The sequence below is a fragment of the Glossina fuscipes genome, unplaced genomic scaffold (genome assembly GCF_014805625.2).
Source record: "Glossina fuscipes isolate IAEA_lab_2018 unplaced genomic scaffold, Yale_Gfus_2 127, whole genome shotgun sequence".
NCBI classification, from domain to species: Eukaryota; Metazoa; Arthropoda; class Insecta; order Diptera; family Glossinidae; genus Glossina; species Glossina fuscipes.
Genome location: NW_023998470.1, coordinates 82,532 through 97,547, shown reverse-complemented (window position 1 = coordinate 97,547; position 15,016 = coordinate 82,532). Strand labels below are relative to the sequence as shown.

The 15,016-nt window shown below is 32.5% G+C and overlaps 3 protein-coding genes across 8 annotated transcripts; 1 reads left to right on the top strand and 2 right to left on the bottom strand.

Moving 5' to 3' along the window:
* Positions 1-5,408: 5,408 nt before the first annotated feature.
* LOC119640719 (transmembrane protein 245) lies at positions 5,409-12,852 on the bottom strand. Of its 5 annotated transcripts, none has more exons than XM_038038921.1 (8): positions 12,395-12,851; positions 10,694-11,311; positions 10,034-10,630; positions 9,428-9,965; positions 6,531-6,733; positions 6,044-6,453; positions 5,830-5,976; positions 5,409-5,710 (listed from the first exon to the last, which is right to left on the bottom strand). In XM_038038921.1, the coding sequence occupies exons 2-8, from the start codon at positions 11,210-11,212 to the stop codon at positions 5,677-5,679; spliced, it is 2,448 nt and encodes an 815-aa protein (XP_037894849.1). In that variant the 5' UTR covers positions 11,213-11,311; positions 12,395-12,851; the 3' UTR covers positions 5,409-5,676. The 5 variants fall into 5 exon arrangements, with proteins under 5 accessions (XP_037894849.1, XP_037894846.1, XP_037894850.1 ...); XM_038038918.1 differs by having other exon boundaries at positions 5,627-5,710; positions 12,540-12,852; XM_038038922.1 differs by having other exon boundaries at positions 5,627-5,710; positions 6,531-6,721.
* Positions 12,853-12,859: 7 nt separating this feature from the next.
* On the top strand, positions 12,860-13,379 carry LOC119640722. 2 transcript variants are annotated; one of them, XM_038038927.1, is made up of 3 exons: positions 12,860-12,960; positions 13,020-13,237; positions 13,296-13,379. In XM_038038927.1, exons 1-3 carry the CDS (start codon positions 12,957-12,959, stop codon positions 13,350-13,352), a joined length of 279 nt encoding a protein of 92 aa, XP_037894855.1. In that variant the 5' UTR covers positions 12,860-12,956; the 3' UTR covers positions 13,353-13,379. The 2 variants fall into 2 exon arrangements, with proteins under 2 accessions (XP_037894855.1, XP_037894854.1); XM_038038926.1 differs by having other exon boundaries at positions 13,020-13,331.
* Positions 13,355-14,238, bottom strand: LOC119640721. The gene is made up of 4 exons (XM_038038925.1): positions 13,842-14,238; positions 13,647-13,771; positions 13,515-13,592; positions 13,355-13,454 (listed from the first exon to the last, which is right to left on the bottom strand). The coding sequence occupies exons 1-4, from the start codon at positions 14,140-14,142 to the stop codon at positions 13,374-13,376; spliced, it is 585 nt and encodes a 194-aa protein (XP_037894853.1). The 5' UTR covers positions 14,143-14,238; the 3' UTR covers positions 13,355-13,373.
* Positions 14,239-15,016: the final 778 nt, after the last annotated feature.

Below are 15,016 nucleotides of genomic sequence, written 5' to 3'. Positions count from 1 at the left end.
TAAGCTTGTCTGTTCGTCTGATAATTGTCCATGTGTTTGTGTGTTCAACTTAAAGGTCACACTTTTTAATAAATTCGGATGAAATTTGACACCCTAAAGTGTTTTGGATCAATTTTTCGGTCACTTCTCATATATGGCGTTATTTTCAAAATTCCATGATATGCATATTTATAAGGTGGTACGGAAGGGGCCGCGCCCCATCCATCGCGTCTTTTTGTTTTTGTCTTTAATTCGACTTTATTTGATATAGAAATAATAAAAAAAATAGTTCCTTAATTTTTTTACACAAAACGATTTTGCAGCTAAGAGATCAAATATTTCCCTAAAGTTTTTGTAAATGCCCCATCGCTGCCTTAGCATCCATCCAAAACTCATAGGATTCAACGAAACTTGATAATTTTTCATCCTCTAACATCCGAGAGAGAAATTGAATTCGCTTTAGATCAAGCTTTGAAGATTGGCTATCGACATATTGACACTGCACCGGATTGTCGAAATAAGATAGCCATAGGTCATCTATTAAAAAAACAGCTCGCTTCTCAAAAAAAAAAAAAAGCCATTGCTACCAAATTGCCGCCGACAGATAGATATTATTAAGAGTTGAAAATAATTCTTGTAAAAGATTTCTCAAATCCAAAATGCTTGAGACAAACCATAAGAAATTAATTGGCCAAATTGCTATTAGATTATCTGAACTTGTATTTAATCCGTAGGCCCTCAGGTGGTTTTAGCAAGAATGATGATATCAAGCGTGATGATAATGGTTTAATAATTTGTAAATGATGATAACGGCTCGTAATTTGTAAAGAATGATGATATCTTATTATTAGTATTAATTTGGGGAAAAAGAAATCCATTATTTTTTCGGTAGGTGGCTGCACTGATAGATTTCTCGTAAAGTATCAATCAAACAATTTCAGATTTATGCTCGTTGAAAAGGTGACATTTCGCAGTAAAAAAAAATTCTTTCGCTGTTTTTTGTTTGGTGCATTCAGTTGTAAGTTACATTGTGTTAAAAATGGAAGTGAACAGAAAGAGTGAAAGAAAGTGAAAGAGAAAATTCGGTACATTTTACAGTTTTTCTTTGACAAAGGCGAAAATGCAAGCCAGGCGGCTAAAATTGTGAATGGTGTTTATGGTTCCGATACTGTAACAGCCAATTATGTGCAATTTTGGTTTCGTAGATTCCATTCAGGAATTTTTGATGTTAAAGATGCACCGGAAGGCCGGTCGTCAGCAGTCGTAACATCGCCCAGGAGCTAAAAATCGACCATAAAACGTTTTTAACCATTTACACAAAGCTGGATTCAAAAAGAAGCTCGATGTTTGGGTGCCACACCAATTAACAGAAAAAAACATGATGGATCGAATTTCCATCTGCGAAGCCTTGGCCACACGCAATGAGATAGACCCATTTCTTAAACGGATGGTGACTGGAGCTGAGAAATGGATCACATACGATAACCCTGTGCGAAAACGATCGTGGTCAAAGAGCGGTGAAGCACCTCAAACGGCCAGGAAGGTTTTCCTATGCATTTGGTGGGACTGGAAGGGGATTATTTATTATGAGTTGCTTCCATATGGCCAAACGCTAAATTCTGATCTCTACAGTTAACAACTGGACCGTTTGAAGATAGCGATTGACCAGAAACGGCCAGAATTGGCCAACAGGAGAGGTGTCGTGTTCCACCAGGACAACGCTAGGCCACACACATCTACAGTGACTCGCCAGAAACTTCGGGAGCTTGGTTGGGAAGTTTTAATGCATCCTTCATACAGTCCGGACTTGGCACCAAGCGATTATCATCTTTTTCTTGCATTGCAAAATTCCTTTAATGATAAAAAATTGGAATCTAGGGAGGATTGTGAAAATCGACTACTAGAGTTTTTTGCAAATAGAGACCAGGACTTCTATGAGAGAGTTACCTTTAAAATGGCAACAAATCATACAACGAAACGGTGCTTATTTGACCCAAATCGGACAATCCGAAGCATGTTAAATAAAGTCCTGAAGTTCATATAAAAATAATGGATTTCTTTTTCCCCAAACTAATATTTAACCTTACATCTCACCCATTAAAAAATAATAACATGATGCGCCATCTTTTCAGAACCTTCTAATTTAGTAGACATTGTCAAAAAAATGTTCTTTTAAGTGCACAGAACCGCAAGTTACTAAAAACTTGATGAAGATAGCGCAGAGGACATTCTGGTCTCCCGTGAATTCCCCATAAATGCAGCATTTTAATCAAGGTTTTGACTCAGTGGCATCTAAAGGGTAAGATGCGGTCTTTGGTTGCAAATTCAATTTGGTCAATACGCGGGCTGCATATTCAACAGGTATAAATAGACTTTTGCAAAATTCAATTTATCATAAAATTCTCTGCAACATTTCGTAAAGTTTAGTGCTTTTAAAAAGGGTCTCATCTATTTGGAAACAGGTCGCCGTAGAAAATAAAAACTTTTTATTCTCTGATCATGTAAAATTCGAAAGGATGTGAGACAAGAACGTTGTGTAATAATTGTGATGTAAATGTTTAAAATATTTTCCTTGTATCTTTCTCTGAAGAATGGAGCATCTTGTGGCCTTGAATTTAACTCGTTCTATTGGTTTATCAAGTTTTAATCGAAAGCAAATGCAAATGTTTTTATATCGTTGCAGCATACCGCCGGCTAACTTTTAGATTAGTTGACAAATATTTTTATTATATATATATTAATAATATTTATTTATTTATATTTACATATTTTGTGAATAGAAAATTTATGTATTGAACATCACACCTATTTACAACAACCGAATTTGAATAAATGAAAAAGAGTTTTTTTTCTTTATAATTATTTATTAATCGGTTTAGAATGTTTTTCAACAATATAAAATTATTCCAATAAAAAAGCAATCTACCTCTTAGTTCTTCAATTTCGAAATTTAGCAAAATCCCAATTGAATGGAAAAAGCCGGCGTTTTTCGAACCGAAAAATTAGTGCGCTACTCCTCTTGTTCTAGCTGAGGGCAAGATTCTCCTTGTTATAAATTTTAATTCAATTACTTGCGGAAATATTTGACCATTAACTGAACTGCTCTCAAATTCTTGATTATTCTCGTGACAACGTATTGATATTTCGTTGCTATTGTTGTTATGATTTTTACCTAATAATTTCTCTATGTTACCATTAGCTTGAAATACGATCGGTTTCGTACGACTGATTCCTCCATGTTGTTCATTGTCAATCTTGATTACTGGAGGGCAAATTTTCTCATCATAACTCGTTTTCAATGTTGATGCTTTCCTCCCTCCTATTTCCCTTCCTTTATTCAAACCATTTTCGCTTGTCTTCATATGCACAAGAGCATCCATTACTTCCTGATTACTGAAAAAGGACTTTACGAATTAATTAAAACACGATGAGATGTGGTTTTTTTCGTTTGTAAAGCTCTTTTGTTTCCATAATAACAGTTTATTTTGCCCTTAAAAGTATGTTAATGTTAAGTAATTCTTTTATGTTTAAATTAAATATTCAAAATCATAATTTCTATATTTCAATCATAATTTCAATATTGGACTTAACGTTCAGGTAATTTTTTTAATGGTTAATTATATTCTAAATTAGAATAGTTTTTAGTAGATTTAGTAGATATCCCTTTATAAGCACCTGAGTGAAATCATTTCGATCAATCAAATCTCTTCTAATAGGCAAAGTCCTTGCCTCACATTGCAACCTAATCCTAGCAAAATCAACTAAATAAACAAATGGGTTAGAAAGTTACAATTAAACGAAACGAAGCTTAACGTGGGCAGATTTTTTGAAAGATACCAGAAGGTTATCGTTTTTGTTATTGTAAAACATTTTCGTAGATTTTAGTTGGAATAAAAATCGCATACTACACCATTACATACTTACACATGAGCAGTTTGGTGGTAATTAAACTTAAACGATCAAGGGTAAAATGCAACAATTTACGTTTGATATCTTATTAATACGAGCTTTTCAAATACAATTCCCGTATCCATAGTTATTCTTGTAAACATTTGAAGAGCTCGTTATGTTCTCTGGCATGAATAAGGGAGAGCATTTCACATTTGATGTTTCATTTGTAGGATACGAGTATCCTGAATTCGTGGTGGTTTATACCAGGACTGTTTGAGATAGAGGCAGCTTTCACTGCACCAATTAATTTACAATCTTCTCCTGAAGGGATTTAAGCCTGCCTGACTGATATTTATCCACTTGTTTGGAATTTAAGCCAAAATTTTCGAGATATTTTAGTAACATTTTGCTCAAAGGGCAGGCAGTCTTTATTAAAAATCGATTAAATAGAACCATTTTTATCCCATCATGTGACATTCTCGTTTCAATGCCTATCGACAAAAAAAAAAAACAATGATTAAAAGATGTCTAAAAATCTAACATTCAAGAATTTAAATGAACGGAGAGGATTTAAGCAGAGTGGGCGCCATTTCTCTCTCAACGCTTTCCCCAGACAAAAATGTTCAAGTATATGAAGTATTAATAATAAAAATTGGTAAAAATTTTTACTATGCCCAACACGGATCATACTTGATGGTGGAGTATTAGTAATTAGGAGCAAAAGGCAAAAAAATAAATCAATCAATTGGTGATAATGATTCTTATACTATGAGTATCTTAATATTTTACAATTTTGGACATTAGCTTAAATATAGTTTAATATGTTCTCTTATATTCGAAAGAATCACTTAGCTCCTGCTAACAATTTCTTTTGTTTTATAATGACAGATCTAAAAAGACCTATATAAGCAAACAATTTTTTAATTTAGTTAGTTGTAAATAATTAAAAAGTAAAGTAAAAAAACGAAGATATGTTCGCCTTTTAGACGAATATTGATAAGCCTACCCACTACCTATAATATATCAGTCGAAGGATCAGTTTCAATTTTTTCCAATGTTTCAGTTTGTAAGTTAAAAATCTTAGAAATGCTTTCGACACTTAATAGATAGATAATAGAGATTAAAAAATGGACAACTTGAAAGGGAAACGACAAAGGATTTTTGCATTCAATTTCTATATTAAATTAAATGCATCTACCGTCACACAGACTGATATGACTTAAATTACTCATTGGTAGTGGATGTAAAAAAAACAAAAAAAAAAAAAAATTAATTCTTTACAACATATAGTTCATTCTAAAAAAAAAAAAATGCATATATATATAATTTCACATAACGTTTACATATAAATTTCATATAAATTAGAAAATTGACTTAGTTTAAAATTCGTTGATTATCATTTTGTCATTTAAGTAAAAAATTAATTAATTAATAAATAAAAACGGAATGACGACGTGCACTGTAAGTAAAGCAAATAAATTCAACGGGAAAACAAGAAAACAGAAAAACAGAAAAAACAAAAAATATCAACATGAAAAAATTAAATAAATTTGAAAATGAAAAGCTTTCAAAGTGAAAATGTCTCGACTTAAAGGAAGAAAAATTAATGATAATGACGGAAATTGAATTATTGAATTTTAGATGAGATTTCAATTGAACTTTTTACTAAACGCATTTGCTTTTGTAAAATATTTCTTTATGTTAGTAAGTAAATTAGCTTAAAATGACGTTATTCTAGCATTTATTTAGCCAATTTTACTATTTGTAATATTTATAAAAATCCTAGGATTAATGGAAGAAGCAAACTCACGTTGTACGTGTATCTTCGTCAGAGCTACGTCTGTAAAAATGTATTAATAAAATGACCACAAAATCAGAGTTGATTGGTTTATGAATTGTTTTATGATAAACGCATTTTGCTACTATGCTGGGCTTTCAAATTTAGAGAAATTTACTTGCCTGGGTTCGTCACGCATAGTAACAGCAGCTACCTCGAATATACCAATAAAGAAACATAACATTAAAGGGCCGAATATGGCGCCCTGCCAACCAATCCAATAGGTGCCGCCTGCTATAGCTAAACCGGTCAAATACGGGTGACCGCCACTGTTGGTGTCAAGAAATGCCATTACATTCTGATATAAATTCTAAATTTGAAATTTTTTTTACTTACCCTTTCATTTCAGCATAAATGGCGGCCTCGAAATATGGTGGCACAAAAAATTGCAGCAAAAATAATATAATGCCGGCATATAAACGATCCTGTGCTAACCATAATTCCAATAAAGCCGGCAAAGAACACCAATAACTGCCTAAGAAAGGCGCCGCCGACAATATAGCCGCCAAAGCGGAAGGTAAAAATACAATTCTTGCTCCAAAAACCGTATGTACCAGCCAGGTGAAGAGACCCGTAAATATTGAACATTTAAACATTGATATCAATACTCCAGAGATAGAATTCTCTAACGCTTCAGCAATTTTCGAGCCCGAAGAAGAGAAACCCAAATATTTTGTTACATGTAAAGGAGCATATTTACTATTACTGCTTGCCAATAGATAAAATAATGCGGTAAAGAAAACAATCTAGGAAAAGAAGAGACAAGTATTGTTTCAACATTCTTTTTATTTTCTTTTTCTTTTATATTTTAATATATACGCACCATGTCCAATATAAATTCTACACAAGCTTGACCACCTGATAGCACTAATGATAGAATTTCTCCGGTAAAGGTCATTATCATCGATAAGTTAGTACGTATAATATGCCATAATGATTCGGCTACTTCCAGTATAGTTTGCGTATTACTTTGCGCCCATCCAATAATTCCCTGTTTGGCCACTAAAACTAGCTCTTTAAAATGTCCTTTATTAAAAACATATATGACATAGTTAGGTATGGATACATGCATGTTAAGCATAAGACAATATTTACACAATTTTCGTGGACCCTGATCGTATGAGAAATTTATCCAGCTTATATATTTTCCCTTTCTAATTAGAATTATATAAAAGAGAGGAAACAAAATTGGCTTTAAAGCGAATTCATCGTTTATATAACTATAACCCTTTTTAGAACTTAAGCTTCAGATCTGATCTTCAAGGAGTAATTCAAAAAATTGCAATTTTGAAATAACCGGCAGACGATCGCACTTGGATGAACCAACATATGTTTAGATGAATATTGTTTCTCTTAAGAAGATAAACTAAGAAAAGGGTCTCCAATCTAGCAGAGTATTATGGAATGAAAATCGCTTGTTTTTTAACTGCAACATAACTTCCGCAGACTATTATTTCTTACTATTGTCTAAAAGTTATAAATTATAAACAATCCTTGCTAGAATGAGCTACACTAACTAACTATCCATATATATTGACATATAAATAACAATAATTTGGAATCTTGGGACCTTTTTAAAGAGACGTTATAAGTTTTCTATGTGCCTTTCAGATTATTTCTTTTAACATTTCAACTTATTAAAGCGCACAGTCTAAGTTTAAGTATACGCTACATTTTTCTATTGTTTGCAGTCTTTTATCAAAGTTGAGATGACATACAGAAGATACTATTTATGACGGCACGACGCTACTACTACATTCCATTCTCAAAAACTGGCCATCTACGTTATCTCAGGTTTGCGACTTCGGAGCTGTAAACCAAGAACGAACATCGGTGACGGGCGCACTTGGTGAAGAACTCGACACATTTCATTGAAATTTTTGATTTACTTTTTCAGTCGGCTTTTCCTTGAATTCCTAATGTTATTAAAATCATCAATTAGGTGTTAAGCAAAATATGCAAACGAAAACCGAAACATTTTAAAATGTTACAGCCGATAAATAGATACCCTACACCACCTCGCACACTTCATTCCAAAGTTAAAAATTGAATAAAACTTAAATTTTGTCTAAAAGAACCTCTTGGAAAAATTTTTTATGAGATGGAGTCGATGAGACGGTGTGGCTCAAATTTAACATAGTTACCTGTTTTTTGTCAAAGGACCTACTTTCACTTCTCAACTATTTCCGCGGTAAAATGTAAAGAGTTAGACATAAGCCGTAAGAAAATTATATTTTTCCCCGATCGTGCCTTTTATACCCATCACTGTAACCCATCGCCTGTCGTGACGTCCGCGATATTTAATTTAAAATTAAAACATTTAGCTTGTCGTACTCTACTCTGCAAGTCCTTTTACTTGATACCCAATTCATTATACTACTAAGAAAAAACGTACCCTCCGTGTTCTGGGATCCATCGTATTTATTTTAGATTTAGCACGTTGTTAGATCTATAAAATATCTTTATGTGGGGTGTATATAGAAAAACCTTCAACATTCTGTCTTAGTTGCCTTATGCGCAGAAGACAAAAAAATAGTTTAAAAAATCGGTTACATTAAAAATGTGTGTAGGCGCACTCGATTTTCCAATTTTGGTACAGCAGGACTACGCCTAAAGTCTATCGTAGTTTACGAGTAAGGAACAAAAAAAGAAATTGCTGTAAATTTTGGAAACATCGATGATCTCAGGCAATACTGTGTCCTTTGCGCCTTTGTGTCCTTTGATCGATTTGTCCCCAAGAACTTGCAATTTTTCTGCTTAATGTGAAGCCGATAGCTTCGTTTTTACGAACAGAATAGTGTTGACCACAGACATTACAAAGACAAGCAGACGGACAGAGGAAGAGACAGACATGCTGATCAAGAATAGATGGGATCTCTGAAGCTTCTTTCTGCGTGTCGTAAAGGTTTTGACAAAATGAATATATCTCCCATCGTTCGGTGGTGGGTGGAAAAACATTTATATTTTATACATGAGAACAGGTTTAAAAAATCCATTCTTCCAATCCATATTCTTAATATTCATCTGTTACGTAAAAGACTATTCTTCGCAGATTTTCGTCGAAAAATATTAAATATGGTAATATTTTTTTAGGGAACATCTTTTTTCTTTCAATATGTGGTTTACACGTAAAAATGCTCCGATCACATTAAGCCGAGGTATATTGAAAATTGATGCCTGTACGTTGAATTGAAAAGCCAACGGAAATTCAGACGTCGAACGAACGAATTTAGCATGCTCTTTAAAATAATTGGTGTAGGGTACAATTAGCTGAATTCATATAAAAATTATTAGTGTTTTTTAGTATATATATGAAAAGAAAAAGTAGATGAAAAGTAGTAAATGAACTGTAGTAGGCGAAGAACTGTGGGATGTTTAGTCTATACCTAAAGAAATAAATGTTTGCTGCTTTTGAAATGGAGTACCCTTTTGAATTCAGCCAATTTTTTTGGAATTTCGTTTCTGTCTACTTTTTCAATTTTTTTTTTTTTCGTTTAGTGTAACACAACATAATGTTCCGGCAATTGATGTTTTTTTATTAAATTATTTCAAATAATAATGAAGTTCTGATGAAATTATCAGCAAATGTGTATGTGAAAAATGTTAGTATAACTGGACAAATTTTTGTTAATTACTCTTACCGATAGTAGATTAAAAAAAAAAAAATAGGTTTAATACCATTCATTTATTATATGCAAACACACAACAAAGTAAACTTACCCGGATTATCAACAATTTCTCCAAATGTCGTTTTTAAAGCATCAGTCGGTACTCGAGGACCATACGAATCGGATTTATTAAAATCTATCCAATATTGTATTAAACGATCCCAAACTTCCAGAATTTGATCTTTCAATTTGGTAGCATGCACTGGATCAGCTTCAGTAAGCCAATCATCAATATAGGTTTCAATTTTTCGTCGTCCAGCTGTGTGGGCATTATCCAAAGCATCATCGATAGATGCTTGCATATTGGCCGGCAATATGTCAATTAATTCAGGACGATCGGTTATAGTTTTATTAATAAGATCTTTGCCCAGATATGCCACTTCTATGGTCTCGGAGTAGATATTGACACAGAAGAACACGCTCAGGAAAACAATAATCAATAACATTAAAATGATCATCAATATCGAAGTCACCAAATCTACGGAAGATTTAAGACCATTACGTATAATTGTATTTATTTCATAATTTAATTCTAAAATCCCAGGCAAACATAACGGCAAAACCGCAGAATGATGGTCGATAGCCCAGCACTGTAAAAAAGCAACAAGAAACGTTTACTTATCTTTTTCAAAAATTGAAAAAAATTTGAAAAACTTTCCTTAATCTCACTATAAACGTCATAGATTTTCTTATTAACAAAATCCGTAAAACCTGTATATTTACTTAGCGTGAATAGCAAATGGATGAAAATGGGAATTGCAGCCATAAAAATCATCCAAATATTGCGATACAAAAACGTAGCCAAACAGGCATAAAATAAAAACTTAAAATAAATGCTGCTTAAATGCTGGTCTTCTAATATTCTATCCTCTTTGAGATCGTAAGTTCCTAATGTTTCCACAGAGTCAATCGTTTCACTTAAAGATATATCTTCGATGTCAGAATGTAGTATGGGTGTATTAATACGCTTCAAGGAATTAATCGATTTCTCAAAGTCGGTTTTATCCAATAATTTGGTAAACTTTTCTGCCAACGAGCTAGAACCTTCAGTGCAGCGCAAGTGATAAATTATGGAAGCTCCGACGTAACACATAATCAAAAGAAAAGCAGGCACTTGCATCGCACCCAGGAAGCTGCATCCATAACTAACAACCGCTAGCCATAAGCTTTGACCGGCCATAACAAAGCGAGCACTATTTGACGGTTTCCAAAATAAATACACCGAACTAAGATACGCTGCAATAATGGCTACCAACTAAAAGAGAATAAAAACTTTTTTTTTTCTATTACTTGCAAATATAAACACAGAAACACTTACTAGATATATGTTTAAGTAACCAATTAGTTGTACAAATACTGTATGAGAAAAAACTATTAAACGCCAGGTAGCACATAGGAAACCCTTAGGGGCGTACAGAACTAATAATTTAACGCTGGCCGCGATGCCCACACCGGCTGTTAATATTTGCCAATGTTCGATTAACCAACTCACAAATATTTCACCACAACTTTCGGTAGTCTCCAGTGGCGCCAAACAAAAGGCTACAAAAACGTTTGAATCGCGCTCTTCTAACTTCTCAAACCAACTGTGCAGCAGCTGAGCTAAACGCCGTTTAAAGGGAAAGAGCACAGCCCCCATGAGAAAAGCCCATAGTAGTGGTCGTACGAATGGACCCAAAATTAAACAAACCGCTACAAAAGCTGCTACACCAGCAGCTATAAGAAAATTGTACATAGCCGCTTTGAAGCTTTCATGGTTCTGGTTACGTATGCGCATTAACTTATTTAAAACGCTATCAAATGAACGATCACGCCTTATTGAATCGGAACGATTCATGATTTCGAACTTCAGGAATGTCCACGGATATATGTTATATTGAGTTTTAAAAGATATTCGGCTTTTAGCTAACGGGTATAATAAACCTAGGGAAAGGAACTGAAAGTATTGAGAAAGAAAGTAAAATCATTATTATTATTATTATATAAGGAGATAAATTTTTAGGCAGAATTGAAAAGAGATATCTGCCAAGCCGAGCAATTGGAAGAGAAAAATTGGCGAGATTAAACGTATTGACTATTTGCTCCTCAAACGATAACTTGTATTGATAAGAGAAGTATCAAAAGTTCCAAACTACCTACAATTATGTGTAGTTTGATCGGAAAGTTTGTTAAAAAGCATTTTCAAGTCAATTACTTATGAGCAAAAATGTACTTTTCTTGCTTTAATAGCTTTGTTCTACATTTTTCTTTCATGCAATATATGAAACATGTTTTCAGCTATGGAAATTAGTCAAGGATATGCATAAACACTGATATTTTGAAATAATTTTTTTAAGGAATATTGGGAAATAATTATTATATAAAAGGCTATGGTGCCAACTTTCAACTCTGAAATATTTCTAATGGGAAATCCATGCCGATTCATGATGCAGCTAAGCAGACTGAAAATCAAATTCATTCCTATACGATAAACACTTGTGGGTAAAGTTCGTATATTCTCTTCGTTTGCTATGCGTTAAAGTTTGTTACATTAACGTTTGATAAGCCTTAAAAAATATGCGAATATCGGTCAAACCCATTTACGATGAAGTGCTTTAAAATAAATTCACCAGGCTTAGCTCTTAGTCACGAATATTACAACTATAAATACTCTTATCTCTTTTACAGAAAAAAACATTTCGTTGATAATTACGGCTTTCATTTTTTTGTGCAAAGCAAAGCAAAAATGGAGTTCAAGGAGTAAACAGAGAATATATGAATTATTTTGGCCTGTTATAAAAAAAACGTAAAAGAAAACAAGGACATCGAGATCGCGATACAAGTGTTATTCTATTCTCAATTTCAGATAAACACACACACCGAAAAAAATACGTATAATTCAAGGTTGCGATGGCATCATCATCGTATATGTATATACAGTGTAAAGCTTTTTTCAAATTCCACCCGGAATTTTAGTAACGTTTGCTTGTTTTCAACTGAACACGCCCGCACTTAAACCAAGATGTTTATATTTACGCACCTTTCATACAATTTTTAATACATTATATGTCTAATTAAGCCGACTTGAAGCCAAACAACAATCCTAACTAATTGCATGCAACTACTTCGCAAGGCAAGTTAGTATGATGAATGGATTGCAAAAATATAAATATGCTCTTAAACACCTCAAACAGCTGTTTTTAATATATGAAATGCCTTTTTGTTCTTTTTGCATATGACATCACGATTGAATATTTTTTGTTACGCACGCACTATCTCTGCCTCTCTTTCCCACTTATTATATTTTTATTTATAATGAATGCTTATTTTTTCTTTTGAAAACACCAAATAATTTAATGATTGCTTTTTTAATTCTAAGAGTTCTTTTCTGTAAACGTTCGCACACCAATTTCACGATTGCTTGGAGTATATAAGAAAAAATACAAAAATTTTGTTTCTTTTAGTCCGTTTGTAAAAAATGCTTCTTCGTATTATTAGTACCAACAAAAAGTATTAATCGTCAAATCTATTCCTCTACATAAAATATTTGGCAGCACTTTACTTGTCATATAGTCTACACGACAATTTTAAATGATATTAAGATGGGTGAAATTTCATTTGGTTTTATTTTAAAGATACATTTAATATTTATTAACTTATTATAGACGCAGAAATGCAACGAATGATGAAAATTCGACCTTTACAAGAGGCTGTAATAAATTATCGCGCAACGGTCTCAAAATATCGTACAATAATGAAGAAGATTTGTGTCTCGGAGAGCAAAAGTCTTATCAATGTGGAAATGACCGTGGATGATGTAAAATTAAAATTACCAGATCCTCAAAATATACCTCCGCTTACCAATTTGCATACAGCAACAAATGTAAATATTTTACTTTTTCAAACTATAAAGAAAAGAAAGCTATGCAGTTTATTTTCAGGCCGATTACTTGCGTAAACAAACTTTTGTCGCACAAAAAGCTCTGGAGCTAATGTAACTTAATTTTAATTTATTATTTTCATTCATGACATGTTTTACGCATTGTTTTATTTAAATGTTTATAAATTATATGTAAGCAATCACCGCAGGGTTTCAAATGCTAAAAACACATTAAAATGTCAAAATACTATGAAAACTTTGTAAAACAAAATGTTTGTACCTTAAATATTGGTATTATCGGTTTTTTTCGAAACAGCACGCCTTTAGTTCGCACAATTAGTAAGTAATGGAAATCAAACTAGAATATAAAGTTATCTTAATGTTTGTGTTTTTGTTCAAGAGAAATAGTTACGTTTTCTAAAACTTCATTAATGACTATATCATGTATACTTGATGCCGCCATAAAATAGTTGCTTTTAGTAAGAAAAGTTGTGGTCTGTATTTGCAAGCCAAAATCATAACAAAATATAAACTTTTCTGTAAACAAAGAAAAATTGAAATGTTAGTAATCTTATAAATATAGATACGAAAGAATTTGTTTTCTTACCATTCTTCACTAAACTGCTGATAGACCATACTTTTATTATTAACCAGAATAATAATAAAAAATTAATTATGCTACTGTAAAAATTTAAAGAGATTTTCACTAATAACGTGATAATCATTACAATAAACATCCACACGACTTGCTTTTGCAATGAACGGCGTAATCTCGAAAAATGCTTGTTTATTAAATTTACTTCTAATACATCATTTCCATATTCGTAGATTTTCAAATGTAAATCCCGTTCTTCCGGGCCTTTATAACGCTGACGAATACTTTGAAATTCAAAGTCAAAATCATTCATTCTTATGAACTTTTCCAACTTTATTTTGTAAAAATGTAATTCAACTTTTTTATATTACATTTATGTACAAGTAGCTATCAGTGAAAGCGGTCATGCCGTTTATGTGTTCGTTTGTTGCATTTCATTATGTATCCAAACACATGGTTATAAACCCGAATAAATGGTACCGGTACGTAAGCAACGCTAAAAAATGTTTCCAAAATATTTTTGGATCTTTCTAAATTTTCAACAGTTTTCTAGAGTACTGCTTTATTAATAGCTTAGGCCAGTTATAAGACGGTCACTTGTATATGCAAAGTAAACAAAAAACATATGTTGTCTGGAGCTCGACGCAGGTAAATAAAATATGTAAATAAATAATTCTAATTTGCGAAATTTTTAAAAATATTTTGTTCTTTATTCTATAAGAATTAATTATTGCGGCATAAGTTAATGCCATACTATAGCTACTTCTAAACCGAAAAACGAAAAAATTGTTACTCGTTTCGTGGAGATCAGAGAAGAGATAATATTAGAAAGAAAAGCAAATTAGTACTTCCAGGCTTTGTTTTGCTATGATTGCATAATCAAAATATGTATGAATTATGAAATATTGGGCTGGTTTTAATCATCAGCAAAAAAACCTGACTTCTTTCATTTAAAACGATATCGTGTTAGAGTTTATCAGCAAGTATATAGTGGGAAAAATATTTCTTATTGTATTAATTTAATTAGTTTTCCATTTTATACTTTGATGTTTTTTTTTTGTTTTTTCGATCCCAGGGATGCCAAGTGCAACGTGATCGAAGGGAGCTGAAACCGCTGTTAAAAAGATGGTAAAATTATGTTAAAAACAGTAGAACTATGTCCAAAAAGGGCCATAAAAGCAAAATTT